This window comes from Bombus huntii, chromosome 17 (assembly GCF_024542735.1).
Source record: "Bombus huntii isolate Logan2020A chromosome 17, iyBomHunt1.1, whole genome shotgun sequence".
Classification (NCBI taxonomy): domain Eukaryota; kingdom Metazoa; phylum Arthropoda; class Insecta; order Hymenoptera; family Apidae; genus Bombus; species Bombus huntii.
Window position 1 is genome coordinate 1,258,430 of NC_066254.1, and position 19,450 is coordinate 1,277,879.

General features: G+C 36.4%; 3 protein-coding genes and 1 long non-coding RNA gene across 5 annotated transcripts; 2 read left to right on the top strand and 2 right to left on the bottom strand.

Moving 5' to 3' along the window:
• Positions 1 to 6,480: 6,480 nt before the first annotated feature.
• On the bottom strand, positions 6,481 to 7,033 carry LOC126875046 (uncharacterized). Its single transcript, XR_007693228.1, has 2 exons — positions 6,835 to 7,033; positions 6,481 to 6,642 (listed from the first exon to the last, which is right to left on the bottom strand). It is a non-coding gene; the product is annotated as an uncharacterized LOC126875046 (long non-coding RNA).
• Positions 6,541 to 7,896, top strand: LOC126875014 (uncharacterized). The gene is made up of 5 exons (XM_050637636.1): positions 6,541 to 6,656; positions 7,030 to 7,075; positions 7,150 to 7,238; positions 7,343 to 7,564; positions 7,666 to 7,896. Exons 1-4 carry the CDS (start codon positions 6,548 to 6,550, stop codon positions 7,405 to 7,407), a joined length of 309 nt encoding a protein of 102 aa, XP_050493593.1. The 5' UTR covers positions 6,541 to 6,547; the 3' UTR covers positions 7,408 to 7,564; positions 7,666 to 7,896.
• On the bottom strand, positions 7,742 to 11,363 carry LOC126874975 (uncharacterized). Its single transcript, XM_050637536.1, is given in 2 exon segments — positions 7,742 to 9,917; positions 9,919 to 11,363. Coding segments are annotated over 2 exon segments (3,081 nt in total). The 5' UTR covers positions 10,824 to 11,363.
• A 2,917-nt stretch (positions 11,364 to 14,280) lies between these two features.
• Positions 14,281 to 16,372, top strand: LOC126875010 (uncharacterized). 2 transcript variants are annotated; one of them, XR_007693166.1, is made up of 3 exons: positions 14,282 to 15,494; positions 15,569 to 15,640; positions 15,719 to 16,372. XR_007693166.1 is itself a non-coding variant. In XM_050637630.1 (2 exons), exons 1-2 carry the CDS (start codon positions 15,593 to 15,595, stop codon positions 16,130 to 16,132), a joined length of 462 nt encoding a protein of 153 aa, XP_050493587.1. In that variant the 5' UTR covers positions 14,281 to 15,592; the 3' UTR covers positions 16,133 to 16,372. The 2 variants fall into 2 exon arrangements, 1 of the variants encoding a protein (XP_050493587.1); XM_050637630.1 differs by having other exon boundaries at positions 14,281 to 15,640.
• The last annotated feature ends 3,078 nt before the right edge of the window (positions 16,373 to 19,450 follow it).

Consider the following 19,450-nt stretch of genomic DNA (forward strand, 5'->3'; position numbering starts at 1 on the left):
GTATGCGCCTTTTATAATACTCCCAGTGTAGTGTATGCGCCTTTTATAATTCTCCCAGTGTAGTGTATGCGCCTTTTATAATACTCCCAGTGTACTGCTTGTATTTTTATAATATCCTCACTGGTGCCCTGCGCTTTCTATAATATCCTCACTGGTGCCCTGCGCTTATTATAATATCCTCACTGGTGCCCTGCGCTTTCTATAATATCCTCACTGGTGTCTTGTGCTTTTTGTTATGCATCCAACGTGGTTATGTGATTCAACAAACTGAGATCTTTGTGTGGAGTCGAAAATGATCTGTTGTGTCATTGCGGTCTGACTGGTGACTTACGGAGTGCAACTGGCACTTTGAATACAAACTATAACACTAATTTGAGTTCTTTTTCATTTCCTTGCTTGTCAAATTTTCGAACAGAGCTTTGTTGCTGAATTGGACCCTTGACTTATTTGGAACATCTAATCGAATGGTAAATAATATCAGTTACACCGAGTCTAATGTTAAAAACTCTGTATTTTAGCTGCACACGAGGACGTGTGATAGTCAGTATGGCTGTGTCGGAGATGAAATGAAAACCGGAGCCTTCCCTATGCAATTTTGAGGAAGCCTTTTAATGCTTTAGCCTAGATTTTATCATAACTGTAATTAAGTAATTGTCATCTGTAATTGTTTGACATTTGTGAAAAGCGAAAGTGGGTTCGAGGTGACAACTGGTCGCTGAACGTAGCCACGGTCACGGGATAAACGTTTGCTTGATGAAGACAGAAATTGCCTAGTATCGGCGTTTGGATCTTTCTCGATGTTTCCAAAGAGTATACAACAAACTTTTGACAGATATTGCCTAACAACAACGATTGGAACCTTCTCGATGTTTCCAGCGAGAATATAACAAACAAATGCAGTCGTATAACGAAAAAGATTTTAATCAGATATTCATTCGTGTGATTGCCTTGGAAAGTGATACATCGAGTAATTTACCGAGTGATTCAGCAAACGTATTTTTGTGTTATAAAATTGTTTAAAGTTTTCCCGTTGACCGTGGATTCATTTGAACCCCGGATCATTGTTTAAAGCGTAAATTAAATTCAATATTTGTAAATTTATCAATCGTTAATTTTCATTATTCGTTAAATTAGTAATTCGTAAGATATATTATTCGTTCCTTTTATTGTTCGATAAAACTTATTATTCTTTAATCTAATTACTAATTTAATTTATCATTTGTTAATCAATCATATCATTAACAAAATTCATTATTTATAATATTTTGTAAAACCTTGTTTATTCGTGTAAATATATTCTCTGTTTTGTAAAACAATGTGTTGTGTGTCACTTCAGTATAACTGATGTTTTGTAATTCTTCGATTGCATTATTTATTGTTTCGAGTAGTTTATTTTATAGAGTATTCGATAATGTAAAACATATGCACTCACACATACATACATATATATATATACATATATATATATATATATATATATATATATATAAACGTATTTATATGCATATTTCTCTTGCCCATATAGTGTTCATACGAAATGAAATGTTAATTATTTATTTTATATTAATTTCTTTTAATAAGATAGAACACATACACGCACGCGTATATATGTATATATTTCTGGCAAAGTGATTTTCATTCAGATTCTTTAGTGATATAGTGTTGTGTATTTGAGGTTATGTGTCAATCATTTGATTTCATATATACATATATATCTTGTAGTGTGACAACATAGTATTGAAGGTTTTGTTTCTAGATTATTGTGCGTTTAGTGTGTGTTTACATATTTGTGTTTGATGATAGAATTTCTGTATGCAATTACTCAGGTCGTTGCGGTGTTAATTACTTTGAGCGTTTGGGCTATCGACAGGTTGTCGCTTAGTCCCAAGTGTTGCGTTGTGTGTTCTATTTCTTTTGTAGATTATTAATAGTAGTTTTAGTTTAGAAAAATAAATTATTTATATGTTTATATAGAGACATGCATGTTTCATAATGTAATTCTTATATTATAATGCTCTACCGGCATCTAGGCTAGTTTTAAGTATGTATTTTAGATTGTAGAATGCACATAGATTAGTAGTAGTTTAGAATATAGATTTTTATAAGTTTGTATAGAGACATGCATGTTTCGTAATGTAATTCTTATATTATAATGCTCTACCGGCATGTAGGCTAGTTTTAAGTATGTATTTTAGATTGCAGAATTTACATAGATTAGTAGTAGTTTAGAATATAAATTTTTATAAGTTTGTATAGAGACATGCATGTAATTCTTGTATTATAACTCTTTACCGGAGCGTAGCCTGTATCTTAGATTGTCGATTCGAGCGTACATTAATAGTAATTTAGTTTATAATATAATATATATATAGACATGCATGTTTCGTAATGTAGTTCTTATTTTATAATTCTTTACCGGAACGTAGGCTAGTTTCAAATATGTATCTGTTTAATAGAATGCGCACACATATATATATATATATGTTTCTGACAATGTAACTTTTATTTCTTTAATAATACAATATTGTATGTATTAGTTTTTAACTTTGTATATACTTATATTTCATAAATTGATAATATTGTATTTATTGCATAGTATTATAAGCGCTAACTCTAATATATACTAATTTATTACGTGCCTAGCATATATGTTTATACTTATATGTAACTCTTCAAGTTGATTGATTAAAATATATTTATATATATACTCGTATTTCTGGCGTCTCAATTATTTCCCTTTCTGCAGTTATTCTTATTTCCTGATTTGTTTGGTTCGTAACTCGTTCAATCCGTTAGCTGGTTTTATTTATTTTATTTTATTTTATACTGATTGGATTTATTAGTCGCCCCTCACTTTGTTAATCCTTCCTTTAGTTTCGTGGCGCCGTGTGTTCGTTTGTGTATTCAAATCTTTATTCGCGCGTTTTGTATAGAATAGTTTTCTTGTTCTCGTTATGCGCGTGCGGAGCGCGGGACGTGACACCCCCGCCCTTGGAGTTCAAATTTCCAAAGGAAATTTGACTGATGGTGTCTCTGAGTTCGCTCAAGGCGGATGTAGATGGCGTTGGTTGTTGAGTGACTACTGGTGTTATCGATATTCCTCTAGGTTGTGCCGTTTGATCATCGATATTTCGTTTTCCTTTGAGGTATAGTAGCAGGTGGGTAACTGAGCCGCATATTGCTCCTAATAGGGCGATTCCACATCCGTAAGTTTCACGTAACTGGTATCCGTGTATGGCTATATCTATTATCGTCTTGATTAATTTAAATATTACAAGTATTCCAAATATTGCTGCACTGACAGTTCCAAATTCCATAAAACCATTCCATAAGCTTGATACGGTATTTTTTGCTATTGTCGTTAATGTGTTTTCGTCCATTATTCCCAGAATGTTTACTGTTCCAGGGACGATTGTTTTTCCTGTTGCTCCTCTGGCCAATGTGTTCAAAACTGCAGATTTTTCTGCCGGGAACATGACGTGGTCCCGAAGTGCATCAAGGTCCTTTTGGGTGTATATTCCGCTCGTGGCCAACGACGATGGTGCTGAATATTGCCACGTTTGACGTACGTCCGGGCGGAGTTCCTGTGGTGCAATTGTTTCCGTGGGTTTTGGTACGAATTTGTGCCAGAGTCCGTCAATATTGTATAGTGTAGGTAGTACCGCGCTACATTCTCTGTGGTTTCCGTGTTGCGTTAGAATGTGTGTTTTTGGCGTTAAAAATGCGGTGCGATTCCCTTGCCAAACAGGTAGTTCCGAGTAGCATTCTGTTGTATGTCGTACTTTTACTTGTACCGGAATGCATTTGACTATGTGGACTGCTTCTCCTGCGATCAGAGCCATGTGTCCTGGGGTTTTGGTTATGGTGTATGCAAATTCATCGGGCAGTAAGATTGCTAAGCTTAAAGCATTCTCTATTAGTTTCTTTTGCGTGGTACATCTTTGTGTCAGTATATCATGGTATAATGTTGTCATTTGTCGTTTAATATGTTTCTCTACGTAAATGAATTTTGAGTTGACGTATGCGAATATGTCCAAGTTTTCGACTGCTGTCTTTCTTTTGGAGACGAACGTATTTCCTCTTGTTGTTTCTAATAGGAACAATTTGGGGTGTTCGGTGGATAGTAGGGTATATCCACACAGTGGCTGTTCTCCGGTTTTAGTCAGTGCAAATGTTACTTCCTGCGTTGTTAGCGCGTAAACTGGTTGTGCTGATTCTCTGTTGGTTTTTATTTCCTGGATCCTTGTAGCAATTCCTTCATATAGTACATCGTACTGATCAAATTTGCATGGTGAGGGTGGTTGTGGTTGCCAATAAGTGTATCCGTCTTCAGCGTCTAGACAGTTTCCTTCGCTAAAGGTACATACCGTTCCTGATTTCAGTAGAATTTTGTTCGCCTCGATCCGTACTGGCACGACTGCTGATTTTAAACTTATCCTCACTGTTGCTTGTACAATGACCTTTTCCCAGCTCCCGTATGGGTCTACATACTGTGTTCCCTGGCAGCTGCCGTCGTCTGTTAGCTTGCCGGCTAGGACAAGCGACCTTGTTTCTGTTGCATTATCCTTTAGACCAACTATAAGGTTTTGTGGTCCGAGTGAAAACGTGCCGTCTTGGTGCATCCTTGCACATTGTTGGGCGGTTGTTTCATGGAGGTATTCGGCGAATCCGTTATACACTGCCGACGTGTGAGAATGCATGCCACAGTAATATACAATTCGAGTTATTTGCACCTTGCATTGCCTTACGTTGGTAAATTCAAATTCTGAGAGTTGAAGTAATTGTATATAAATATCTTGGGTTTCAGTCAATGTAGGCTGTATGCTGCAATCCCCGATGGAGTTTAGAGAGATAGTGGTAACATTGAGGTGGTTGCCGTTGCAGTCATATCCTACCAGGCCGTATGTTATTTTGATGAGGGTGAGTATGATGACTAGGTGGTTCATCTTCCTATCAACAATTTATTAAATTGTTTCTTACTCTCGGGTTTATTAGAAATAAGAATAACCTTTTATTATTATTATTAATTTATATATATAAAAAGTTTATATTTATATATATTTTTTTTCCTCTCCCCCTTTTTTTTTTTTTTTTTTTACAATTATAGCTTGCTTTGAATATATATATATATATATATATATATATGTGCGTGTAATGGTAAATATAACGACTTGTTTTACGAGTCACTTGGATTATCAATAGATATCGCCTACTTTACAACATGCATGTATATATATATTGGTAAACATTAAGTGAAAGTTATGTGCATAGTTATAAATGTCATTTGTTTACAGGTGGATAGCATCAGTGTTTGGTCTTGTGCGTAGCATACAAGTACTTCACAGTTCTACGGCGCGGATCACTGTTCCTTGAACTAAAAAGTTTCTTTCAAGGTGAGTTAGATTAGTGTAAACGATCATGCATTGGAGGCATGATATAGCGGGTTGTAGGTCCGCTAGGTTTATATCACACATGCGACAGTATGATATTCGTGTTCTTGCAGGTACTCCGCATATGAAATGAGTGGGTGGGTCATCACATAGGTCCTGGTCGTCTGGATCTAGGTTATCGAAACAGTCTTGACAAAGATGTCCGTTATCTAAATGGTAGACAGAACGTATCAACCGAACACAGAGGCAAGATTGGACATCCTCCGTCGCTTCCAGATCAAATGCGGGTACAAGCCCGTCTGAGTCTTCTATGTTAGGGTTGATGAACTCGCCACCTGCTCTGTACATAGATATGAGAACAGTTTATATATATATTTTATAAATTTTATAAGTTTTGTTCGGACCTATCCTGTATGTGGTATAATATAATATGTTATGGTTATGTTAGTTGTTATTATATATATTTTCCTTATCTCTCTCCCCTTCTTTTTTTTCTCTTTTTTTTATATTTTTTTGTTCAGTACCTAGCATTACCATTATAATGCTGTATTACATTGTATTGGCTATTATATGTATTGGGGTGCGTATGTGTGGGGTGCGCGTGACGAATTTTCAACATGGTCGCTTGCGTGTATCGTTTGTTTAATGTCGACAATAGCGTGTTGTTGAAATAGTGAATTTGTTATTATAATTTATTTTATAGTGTTTCTGTAATATTGTTTTGTGTTTCATGATATTGTGTGTGTCGATATCGTGTGCTACCTTAATACGATAGCATGGATTGTGTTGTTTTCGAATTTCGATAGTTATTGTTTTGATTATACGTGACTCGCATTTATATAAATCTCATTTAATTTACTTAATGTTTTTTTTTTTTTTGTATTGCGTATTGTGTTACTAGATATTTTGTGTAACGCAACTTTATTCTTTTGCACCGAGTTCAGTTATGTTGTTAATATTTAGTTAGTCTATCTTGATTAATTTCTAACCTATTCCTGTGTTTATTAACCTCTCTTATTTTTCCTATTAATTTATTATTGCATGTACTTGCTATTTGCTATTATTTTGTGTATGATATGAGTTAGTTCCCTTATTAGTGATTAAAATCTACTTGTTAGATTAACATTGTCTGTAATTCTTCAGGTTCTACTCTTTCGATGCTGCATCACTTACCTAGAGCATTCCCACAACATCATCTGATTCTTCGATATGCCTTAAATACTTACTACGGTTGGCTTCAATCGTCTTATATCTGTGGCCATAAAGGTACTGTTTAGTTTATTTAATTTAATATGTGTATAATGCATTGTGTGTGCGGCCGCTATTGTGCATTACAAAATCCGCTTCTACATATTAGATATAATAATATAACAATACTACGTAGATTAATACATAATAAAATATCCTTTTACTTTCAATTAATCTATCTTAATTATTTTCTAACCTCTTTCTACACTTATCAGCTACTTTATTTCTTCTTGTTAATCTGCAAAATTCATGCATGTACACTTCCTTGTATGGTGATTAATTGCTCACGAGGTAAGTAGCACCTTCACTGTTTTGGTCACTCGTTGAACTAACACGTTTTACATTCAAACAGTAGTCGGAGCATTTGTAATAAACTTCTTTTTCTTTTCAGGTTTCCGCTATCTGTGTTGTTCGACGAACAGTGCCATGCTTCCATAGTATTATTATAACATTTAGTAATGTTGTATTTTGCATTAAGGCAATTGAAGTTAATTTGTTCATTTATTTTCAGCTGGCTGTCGTACATGGTGTTCCGCAAACAGAGATCCATAACCTATTTTGCACGTAAACCTTCTCGTGTGATGATTACTTGTTCACAAGGTAACTTTCACTTCCACTCTTTTAATTATTTATTGAATCAACACGGTGTATATTCAAACAATAATTGGAGTACACATAATAATTTTCCCTTTTTTTTCTTTTAGGTTTTCGCTATCTGTATTATTCGACAAATGGAGTCGCACTTCCTTTTAATTTATCCACAATATAGTTATAACACTTGGTAACCTTGTATTTTGCACTGAGACAATTGAAACTAATTTATTCACTTATTTTAGGTAGCTGTCATACATTATGTTCCACGAACAACGATCCATAACCTGTACTTGCACGTACACTTCCTTATTTGTTGATCACTTGTTCTTAAGGTAACTTTCACTTTCACTCATTTAGTTATTTATTAAATCAACATGTTTTATATTCGAACAATAATTAGAGTATACATAATAATTTTTTCCTTTTCTTTTAGGTGTTCGATATCTGTATCGATGAACAGCACTACAACATACACTACTGCACTACGTTGCCCACTGAAATCACTTTACTCATTGCTTATTTTGGTTATGCGCTAGTTTTAGTTTGTTTAAGTGCACCGTTCGCGGAATCCCTTTTACTTCAATCTTGACGTTTTGGTTCTGCAAGATTTCTAGCACTTTATATGGTCCAGTATATTGGTCGGAGAATTTTCCTTTACTGGGTTCTTTTAGTAAATATATCGAATCTCCTACCTTAAAATCCTGGGGGTTGATTCGTCGGTCGTAATATTCTTTTGATCTTAGTTTGGATTTTATTAAATTTTCTCTTGCCATTCGTTGTACGGTGTTAATTTTATCGAACAGGTCTTCGAGATATTCTGCGTATGTCGGTTCTAAGTTCTCTTCGATTATCACTTCACCTGTAGGTTCTCTGGCTAAATGTCCAAAAACTAATTCGTGCGGGGAGAATTTCGTTCCTTCGTGTACAGAGGTATTATAGGAAAACATAGCTAACTCTACCCATTCGTCCCAATTTCTGGAATTTTCAATATATAGTTTGAGATATTCAATCAGTACGTGGTGAGATCTTTCAATTGAACCGTTACTTTGTGGGTGATATGCCGTCGTGGTATATTGTTTGATGCGGAATCTCTTTGCTACTTTCTTCATTAGTGAGGATGTAAAATTCGTTCCTTGATCAGTGAGAATAGCTCTCGGTGACCCGAAACGACAAATAAATCGCTTTACAAAAACGTCCGCTATCTCGGCTGAAGAGATTCCTCCTAGTGGAATCCCAATTGAGTATTTTGTTAATAAGTCTTGGATAGTTAATATATATTCGTTTCCCTTTTGGGTTTTTGGTAATGGACCTACAATATCCATACTAACCTTATCGAACGCTTTACCTGGTGTGTCTGTAAGTACCATTGGTTGTTTTGCTTTTATTCTTGTGAGTTTCTTCAATTGACATTCCTTACATGTTCTTACGTAATCTTGAATTTCCCTTTTCATATTTTCCCAATAGTAGTGTTGTCGTATTCTTTGATAAGTTTTGGTAATTCCTTTGTGTCCTGTTACGCTTGATTCATGTTTTTCTCGTATTATGTTGTTCCGCGTTTCCACAGGTGGAGTAATTACTTGCCCAGTGCAAATGGTGATGGTTAAGGTTTTTTCCATAAATATTTCTTTTAATTTTCTGATTGTATATCGCCAGGGTATTTCCTCCAAGTTTCCTTTGCTAATGCTAAACGAAGTTAACTGTTTTTCATTCACTACGTCTAATAGAGATCTTAGCGAGTTTAATAAATTTTCTGGTGTTATTGGAATATTTCTATTTTCCTTTATCGGTAGGGATATAATGTATTTTCCAGAATCGTAATTCAATCTTGCTTTCTCTAACATTAAATCTTCGTAACGAGGCAATTTTCCCGTTTCCTTCATTTCTAAGGCTCCTTTGTCTATCGGTTTGCCGTGTATATCTATAAATACTACTTTATGGTCACTTACTCTCGCAATTGAGTCTCGGGTTTCCGAAGTTTTTAGTTCCGCAATTATCGTAGGTCTCGTGTCCTTTTCTTGTTGTTGAATTAGTTCTGGAACTACAGTGGAGGTTTCCTTTTCGCTTGTCGTGTCCGTGTCTTCTTTTTCTCGATTGGTTATTTCTCTATCTGTACTTACATCGATTTCTGTTAGTGCTTGGTCTAAATATTTTATGGGGGTTTCTTCTATTGTAAAATGTTTTCGGGTAAAACCCTTTCCTTGATTTTTAGAATCACTGGATTGAGGCAAGACGTGTGGTTTAGCTTCGAATATGGGAGAATCTTCGGTTGACGTATCCAGTTTAAATCTTTTTGAGACATGCGTATCCTTTTCTCGTTGTGGAGTTAGTTTTGGAATTTCGGCGGAGGGTTCTTCTTCGCTTGTTACGTCCATGCGCCTTTTTCCTTGATCAGTTATTTCTCTATTTGTGTTTACGTCGAGTTCGGTTAGTGCTTCGTCGAAATATTTTACGGGTGTTCTTTCCAGTGTAAGATGCTTTCGAGTAGAAATTTTTCCTTGTTTTGTAAGATCAGTGGATTGAGATAGGACGCGTGGTTTGGCTTCGAACACGGGAGAGTCTTCCGTTGACGTGTCTATTTCGAATCTTTTTGGGACAGGATAGCGAATCGGTGAGACTTCCTCTCTTTTCCTGATTGGTAAACAAACTTCCGGAGGGTTCCTAGATAGTGCGTCTGCGTCTGCGTTCTTTGTATACAATATCAAATTCAAAGTCCGATAATTTTAATTTCCATTTCCAGATTCTGGAAGTAGGATCTTTGATAGAATGCATCCACACTAAAGGTTTATGATCGGTTACGATAGTGAACTTTCTTCCGTAAAGATACGGTCGGAAATGCATTGCGCTGTAAACAATTGCCAGACACTCCTTTTCTATGGTAGAGTAGTTTTGTTCGGCGGAATTTAATAGTCTTGAGGCATACGTAATTGGCAAATCCTTTCCAATTGGCCCTTGACTCAGTACACCGCTTATTGCGTATCCCGATGCGTCTGTGGTAAGGTTAATGGGTTTAGAAAAGTCTGGATATTGTAGAATGGGTTTCGTCATTAACGCTGTTTTTAAATTATTGAATGCATCTTCTTGATTTTCCGTCCATTTGAAGGGAGTATCCTTCTTTAATAGTTGTGTCAATGGTTTCGCGACCTTGGAGAAATCGGGTATAAATCTTCTGTAATATCCTGCTAGTCCCAGAAATTGTTTGATATTTTTCGCCTTCTTTGGTCGTGGAAATTTTGATACGGCTTCGACTTTCTTTGGATCGGGTTTCACGCCATCCTCACTAATTATATGTCCCAAATAATTCACCTCATGTCGTAAAAATTCACACTTATCGGGTTGTAATCGTAATTTGGCTGTCCTCAGTCTTTCCATTAATTTATTAAATTTAATTTCGTGTTCCTGGAGAGACCTGGAATAAATCACTATGTCATCCAGATAGACGAATAGTTCTATTCCTTGCAGACCCGATAATACTGAGTTCATTAAACGTTGAAATGTTGCTGGGGCATTTTTTAATCCAAAGGGCATTCTTTTGAATTGAAAATGTCCGTATGGTGTCGAAAATGCCGTTTTGTGGGCATCCTCTTGCGACATACGGATCTGGTGAAAGCCTGATGCTAAGTCAAACGTGGAAAAATATTTTGCACTTCCTAATTGATCCAATATTTCTGTAATGTTGGGTAATGGGAAGGCATCGCCAATCGTTTTATCGTTCAATTTTCTATAATCGATAACTAATCTCCAGCATTTATTTCCTTGCGAATCGGGTTTTTTGGGCACAATCCATAACGGGGAGTTATATGGAGATATTGATGGTTCCACTACGTCCGTATCTAGTAATTCTTGAATCTGTCGATTTATCTCTTCTCGATGTATTGGTGGATATCGATACTGTTTGGTATTGATTGGTATATTATCCGTAGTAATTATTCTATGTTCTAGAACTTCAGTTGCTTCCAATATATCTCCTGGAATATGAAATCTATCTTGATTGTTACGAATCAATTTTTTACATTTTCCTTTTCTTCTTCGTTCAAATGTTCGAGTCGTAGTAACTCATTTATTTTATCGTATCTACTTTCCTCCGATCTTAGAACTGTATTGCACGCTGTCCTAGGAAGCGGGGTGGGGGGCGGGGGGGATTTTCAAATTCTTTAATTACCATCGTTGGTGTTGTAAATTCGTAATTTCTTGAGGTAGTATTTATTACTCTTATATAGCCTTTTCCTTTATGATTCCTCACAACTGCATTTCCAAAATAGATTCCCTTGTTCGGTTCGATTCTTGGAATAAATCCCTCTTTTATCTCTGGATTAGCGATATTAATTGAACACGTTATTATACTTCGCTTCGGTATAATTATTTTCTCCTTAGTGTCGAAGGGAATATAAATATTTCCCCATTTGATATGTTTTTCTTCATAATCTAAACGAGCTTTACAACCTGCAAAAAATTCGGATCCTAAGATTCCGTCTTGATCGATTAGCAATGAATCGTCGACTACATGGAAAATAACCGGATGGCCCGCAACCTGTATTACCGTCTGCCCTAGGGAGACCAGGCTCGTTGCCGTAATTCCTCGCACTTCAATTAATTCTTTCTCGTCGATGATGGCTGAATCGGGTAAAGCAGGTTTCTTGATAATATTGATTTCCGATCCAGAGTCTAACAATAAACTCGTTTTAGTTTTTAGATTTGGGGAAACTATTCGTGCAGTTGGGGTCGTTGGAGAATCGTTAAATTTTACTGAAATAATTCGGAGAGGTCGCCTTCCGAATCTGAATTCAACTCTTGATGATTTTCCTTCGCCGGTTGTTTGTGCTTCGCTCTTTCCCTTTTGTCTTGAGATTCTGGATTCTCTGTCTGTGGCCTTGTTTGGTTGTGGGATGACTCCCCCACAGTATTTAGTGGCTGTTCGTTCGATCTTATTGTCGGCCTTGCGTTCGCTCCGTCTCTCGTTATGGGTGGTGGAGCTGATCTCGCGTGAGTGGCTGCTCTCGTCCTGTTTGTTGCCGTCGGCGCCGGTCGCCTGATTGCCACTTGTATTCTTGGGCGATTCGGCGTATTGTTCCCTCGTGGCTCGCCCCATTCTCCCGAAGGACGTGTTTGGTTTCCCGACGGTCTCGAAGCGTAGGGTACGATTAATCCGGCGTCTACTCGGGCTTTAAATTTGTAACAGTCCTTCACTAAATGTCCGGGTTTTTTACAATAATTACACATGATATTTTGTCTATTAGTATTCGGAAAATTCTGCGATGGAGGTACTGATCTTCGATCTTGGCGGTTGTTTGTGATATTGTTATTAGTGTTCGAGGGACGTGCGTTATCGCGTCTGTAATAGTTCGAGGGTGTCGGTCGATGGGGTCGCGTTCTGTCGGTTATTTGTCTCAATTCGTGTGTTGCTTTAACGGCTTGTCGATACGCATCTTCTAAAGTATGGTACCCAGCTATTTTTACTCGTACATATACCTCGTTCGGAAGTCCTTTAACGAAAGCTTCTCTCGTTTCCCAATCTATAGTATCTTGTACGTCGGGGGATATGATGCCGTAGTCGCCTCTTTCTCCGTCCATTATTGCTAATCTAAGATTTCTAACGCGATCCATATAATCTAATATATCTTCCCCGGGTCGTTGAAATATCGTTCCTAATTCTCCTTTATATTCGTTAAGAGATTTCTTTGGGCCGAATAGATCCTTTAATTTGTTTCCGAAATCATTTAAACTCATTAATTCCGTGTCTTCGATGGCGAGGAACGCGTGTCCACGAAGCTTATTTACTAACAATTTTACCAATTGAGGTTCTTGATATCTGGGAATCATATTTCGCGCGCGTTCACAAGCTCTTAAAAAATGGAATACCGATGGTCGATATCCGTCAAACACTGGCACCGATTCGAACGCGTCTTTTAGCTTAATTGGTTGGGTATGTCCACCTGTCTGGACTGTTTCCTGTTGCGCTGTCGGCGGCGATCTGGGTGTTTCAGGTTCCTGTTTTATTTTAAGTTCGAATAATCCGCTTTGTAATTCGGCGAGTTTTGCACTCATATCGCGAAAGTTCGCATCCCATGCTTTAAGCTCTTCCGACAATGTCAAAACCATTTCTTCGTCTAACGATTCTACTACAGTCGCCATTGTTTCTTAAATATATATATATTTTATTAATCAAGCGTGACAACTTTAATCTACTATGGAGCGTGTCGAATCGTTTAAACCAACTTTAATCCTCCGCGAATCGTATCCCACCGCTGCCACCAAAAATTTATAACTACTAATCTGTTACGTATCAATTTGTTTGTTTAAATCGATCAAATCTAAGGTTGAATTTTACTGAAAAATTTTTTTTTTTTTTTTTTTTTTTATAGTTGAGTTTGAGTTTTGAATTTAATCGGAAAGGAATTAAATTAAAATGATATTATTGTGTATTTAATTCCGATTTAGGTTATTAATTAATACGGTATTTGCTGCCACCAGAAATAGTCCAAAGACTATTTCAAAAATATTTTATATATATATATTTTTTTTTATTATTTTCTTTTGCGTTTAATGGGTAGCGTTAACTGACGCTTGATGCAACTGGTAAACGAATTTCACTTTTCGGCTAACCTGCTATGCGCAGGGATACTAGCGCGGGAGAGGATTAAAGCTGGGTACAATAAATATTTTCCACGTTGAACGGATTTTTATTTGAATGTAAAATGGGTTAGGTTATTATGTATGTATATTTGGTTAGCTAGATATATATATTTTAGCGTTGCTGGATTAGGTAGAAATGTGAGATTGTTGTTGTTTTATCTAAATTTATTTTTTTCGTTTGACTTCTTCTTCTCTTTTAATTTCGCTGTTAAGACCGAACTCAATTCATTTACCCCGATGGATTCTGTTGCCACGATTTTCTTGCCTTTTGAGTTTAGCTATCGAGGATAATTCTAACGATCCTCTCTGCGTGGAACTCGTGTGATTTCGCCAGCCTTGCCCAAAGACGGGTAATAATTTACCAACAATGGGAGGAGGAAGGCGAAGATCGATGGGTGTTTTCGATAATCGAGAACACCGTTTGCACAAGCCAACGCAGCGAACGATCTTTTGGTTAATTTCCCGAAGGGGGGATTGTTTTGTTATATCTTTCTTATAATCGCATGCAAGAATGGCAAGAATATCGGTTAATAGCAATACCGGTATCGTTCTTGATTTTCAATTGACCCCGACGATATATTTATTAGTCCTTTCTGAGCGGGACTTGTGTGATTTCGCAAGCCTTGCCCAAAGATGGGTAATATTTTACCAACAATGGGAGGAGGAATGCGAAGATCAGTGGGTGTTTCAGTAGCTGAAAACACCGTTCGCACAAACCGACACAACGGACAACTCCTTTGTTTAAAATTTAAGCAATGTTTCTATCTTAAAAACCGTAAATGAAATCGATGATAGGAGGTTTTGATTCAATTCTCGAGGACAACGAGATTGCCAGAGAAGAAGAAAGTTTTTTAAATTTAATTTGCTTACCTTGAGGAAAAGGTGCTATCGGGTGCCATCACTCCAGCTGTCCCGGTGATCGTCGAAGGTTGTTGGGTTTATTATTTAATCTCGAATATAGTTTTCTATCAACCTTTACTTTATTAAACTATTTCGATACAAATTGAGTGACTTGCTAACTGAATTGATATCGTAATGAAGACTTAAAATTTTACTTTATTTAATCGCGACTCTCTTTTCTTTATCGAAAAACTAAAGACCCCGAAACGCAAAATACTTATACAAATTTCTAGACGCAAAGAATAATGAGCCGTAGTAACAAACGATCGCAAACTAATGAACGAATAATGAACTGAAGAACGAAAAAAGAATTAAAGAACGAATAATGCACGAATAAAGAACGCCGCGCTATGTTGCATCGCTTATTTATAATGCCATCCCCCACGGGGTGGTAGTCCGCTGGGGGTACGCTTCCGTGGGAATCGGGATGTTGCAGTTTGGGCTTCTTGGAATCGTACGTGACAAAATGTAAATTCCATATTTCGACTTAGTTTTTTATCAGTCCTGTGTTTCCGCTGAGCTAGCGTCTAGGAGATTTGAAGCATTCCACGCTGATCTAGTCCTTTCCGCGAGAAACTTCCACGTGCTGTACCGTGGGAATTACCGGTGTTTCTTCGGCGCGTGGAAGGGCTGGTGGCTGCAGCATCATTATCATTTTAAAGTTTGCTCGGGCAACACGCGCAACTCCGCTGCTCTCCCATAACAAAGACCTCCTCCTTCGAATTGTTTTGCGTAAGTTTGGATGTTTGCATATTAAGATTGTTTTGTGATTTTGATTGTTTTTCCCTTTTTTGCTATTTCCTTAGGCTTCGGTGATCGACGTTCGAACCATGTTTGCTGAGTCGTTTCTATCAGAGGTTCCTTTCCAGACTTCCCTGGTACGTATTTAGTCTTATTTTTAGTTCGTTTGGTTCGTCCTGTTTCGTTTTATTTAAAATATACCGTGTTGTTTCCAGCCCAAGCGAAAGAGGGATTCCGAAGAGCCCATGGGCGACTCGGGGGAACCCATCAAGCGCATGCGGCCTTGTGATGGACCACGAGTGTCGGGGAGTTTGGAGGAACTGTTTTACATTGGTGCCGAGGCTGTGTCGAAATTGGGTTTTGACGATTTGGTTACTTTCGACGAGAATTTCTTTGATGCGGAGACCGTCATATTGGAGAGGGAACCCCCTCTGGTTGAAATCGTCGATACCGAGCGTTGCGTGAAAGTTCGTTTTGCGAATGAAATTCCCGAAGAGGTTTTGGAGGCGCATCTTCGTCACCATGCTTCTGGGAGAAAGGGAATTTCCCCTGTTGTGCGCTATTGGTGTATGTGTGAGTTCAGCGAACTTTATCCCGGAGCTCCTTGCTTCGATTTTGATTTATTGTAGCTGCCTCAATTTTGTTGGTTCGCTGTTTTGATGTTCCTTATTATTATTAATTTTGTGTTCAATATGTGTATATATATATATATATATATATATTTTAGTCTGATAGTGTTAGGTTATCTATTTTACATTTGTTAATTTTTTAATTTTTATATTTCCCCCCTTTTATTTAAATATATATATATATTTTTTTATATTTGTAGTTGCCCATAAAATTTATTAAAGAAAAGTGTTAACAATGTGTTTTCATGATTTGTTTCTCGCGCCTGACTTCCATTAATCCCTAATATTCCTGTCGTGTAAATCCAACATGGCCGCTCATAAATGTCATCAGTAAAGTTTTTAGTGACGGGTCTTTAGTTTTGTTTGATATCGAAGTAATTTTCGTCTGTCGCTCGTTTTTCCTTATTCTACCGCAATTAGAACATTTATTTATTAATATTATTAAATAGTATAACTCGTGTGAATATACGTATATATATGTCGGAGATGAAATGAAAACCGGAGCCTTCCCTATGCAATTTTGAGGAAGCCTTTTAATGCTTTAGCCTAGATTTTATCATAACTGTAATTAAGTAATTGTCATCTGTAATTGTTTGACATTTGTGAAAAGCGAAAGTGGGTTCGAGGTGACAACTGGTCGCTGAACGTAGCCACGGTCACGGGATAAACGTTTGCTTGATGAAGACAGAAATTGCCTAGTATCGGCGTTTGGATCTTTCTCGATGTTTCCAAAGAGTATACAACAAACTTTTGACAGATATTGCCTAACAACAACGATTGGAACCTTCTCGATGTTTCCAGCGAGAATATAACAAACAAATGCAGTCGTATAACGAAAAAGATTTTAATCAGATATTCATTCGTGTGATTGCCTTGGAAAGTGATACATCGAGTAATTTACCGAGTGATTCAGCAAACGTATTTTTGTGTTATAAAATTGTTTAAAGTTTTCCCGTTGACCGTGGATTCGTTTGAACCCCGGATCATTGTTTAAAGCGTAAATTAAATTCAATATTTGTAAATTTATCAATCGTTAATTTTCATTATTCGTTAAATTAGTAATTCGTAAGATATATTATTCGTTCCTTTTATTGTTCGATAAAACTTATTATTCTTTAATCTAATTACTAATTTAATTTATCATTTGTTAATCAATCATATCATTAACAAAATTCATTATTTATAATATTTTGTAAAACCTTGTTTATTCGTGTAAATATATTCTCTGTTTTGTAAAACAATGGCTAATTCAAATGAAGAAACATTACGTGATTCAAATCCTAATGATAACCCGACATATATATGTAATATCGTGATATAATGTGTTTACAAAGAGTGGACAATAGAGATGTTAATCAGACAGAAAAAGACGATTGTTGTTCAACCTGAACTATTCACGCCAAACGCACAGAAAACAGCGCAATCCACACTCTCTCGGCAACGCCACTCGCAACCTCTGTCTCCGCTCAGCTCGCACTCTGCTTCTCGACTCGCACTCTCTGCTTTTCGACTAACGCTCTGGTTGTTGCCGCATTCTGTTGTCTTTTTCCTAGGCCCACCGCACACGTGTTCTGCAGACGCTCGTGGCCAGGGTCACGTAGGTCTTTTCCACGAAACTATGCACTTGAAAAGACCGATGACACATTGATGGGCCCGACGGCGCTTCGGCTCTCGCGACATTGTTCATAGTTCACCCGATATTTCTTAGGCCTTTCGTCCACGATACTACATATATATGTTTATGTTGTGTGTCACTTCAGTATAACTAATGTTTTGTAATTCTTCGATTGCATTATTTATTGTTTCGAGTAGTTTATTTTATAGAGTATTCGATAATATAAAACATATGCACTCACACATACATATATATATATATATATATATATATATATATATATATATATATATATATATATATATATATATATATATATATATATACGTATTTATATGCATATTTCTCTTGCCCATATAGTGTTCATACGAAATGAAATGTTAATTATTTATTTTATATTAATTTCTTTTAATAAGATAGAACACATACACGCACGCGTATATATGTATATATTTCTGGCAAAGTGATTTTCATTCAGATTCTTTAGTGATATAGTGTTGTGTATTTGAGGTTATGTGTCAATCATTTGATTTCATATATACATATATATCTTGTAGTGTGACAACATAGTATTGAAGGTTTTGTTTTTAGATTATTGTGCGTTTAGTGTGTGTTTACATATTTGTGTTTGATGATAGAATTTCTGTATTTTTACTCAGTATTTATTTATTATTCTGTATTTTTAATTACTCAGGTCGTTGCGGTGTTAATTACTTTGAGCGTTTGGGCTATCGACAGGTTGTCGCTTAGTCCCAAGTGTTGCGTTGTGTGTTCTATTTTTTTTGTAGATTATTAATAGTAGTTTTAGTTTAGAAAAATAAATTATTTATATGTTTATATAGAGACATGTATGTTTCATAATGTAATTCTTATATTATAATGCTCTACCGGCATCTAGGCTAGTTTTAAGTATGTATTTTAGATTGTAGAATGCACATAGATTAGTAGTAGTTTAGAATATAGATTTTTATAAGTTTGTATAGAGACATGCATGTTTCGTAATGTAATTCTTATATTATAATGCTCTACCGGCATGTAGGCTAGTTTTAAGTATGTATTTTAGATTGTAGAATTTACATAGATTAGTAGTAGTTTAGAATATAAATTTTTATAAGTTTGTATAGAGACATGCATGTAATTCTTGTATTATAACTCTTTACCGGAGCGTAGCCTGTATCTTAGATTGTCGATTCGAGCGTACATTAATAGTAATTTAGTTTAGAATATAATATATATATATATATATATATATATATATATATATATATATATATATATATATATATATATGTCGGGTTGACACTGGGAATGGGGTTGTGGGCGTCAAATGAATCTTCTCGAGGATTAGCCATTGATACGGTACGCACAGGCGTAGTTTATTACAGTGATGGAATTATTACAGTCTTAACAATTGATCACGGCGGTTCGGCACTCGCGACACTAGTGACGATGCTCTCGGGCTCAATAACGAATCCGCGGTCAACGGGATGACAACAGGACGTAGCCACAAAGTCTAAGTCTGAGAATGATCACTGATTGCGAAGGCGTTACTCTTCGATCGATGAGATCGCGAGCGAGAATGCCTTTTCCGTCCCGATGACGCCACACAGGAAAACCATAACGGGGTGTGTCCAAGGACACGAGATCATCGGATTCGTCGAGAAAAGCCCCCGCTCAGAAAGTGTTGCTGCTAATTGGTCAAT

Coding starts and splice junctions, on each gene's coding strand:
- LOC126875014 (XM_050637636.1), top strand. CDS start 6,548: ATGCTGCATCACTTACCTAGAGCATTCCCACAACATCATCTGATTCTT. Junction 6,657..7,029: donor TTATATCTGTGGCCATAAAG/GTACTGTTTAGT, acceptor TTTTCTTTTCAG/GTTTCCGCTATCTGTGTTGT. Junction 7,076..7,149: donor AACAGTGCCATGCTTCCATA/GTATTATTATAA, acceptor ATTTATTTTCAG/CTGGCTGTCGTACATGGTGT.
- LOC126875010 (XM_050637630.1), top strand. CDS start 15,593: ATGTTTGCTGAGTCGTTTCTATCAGAGGTTCCTTTCCAGACTTCCCTG. Junction 15,641..15,718: donor TTCCTTTCCAGACTTCCCTG/GTACGTATTTAG, acceptor TGTTGTTTCCAG/CCCAAGCGAAAGAGGGATTC.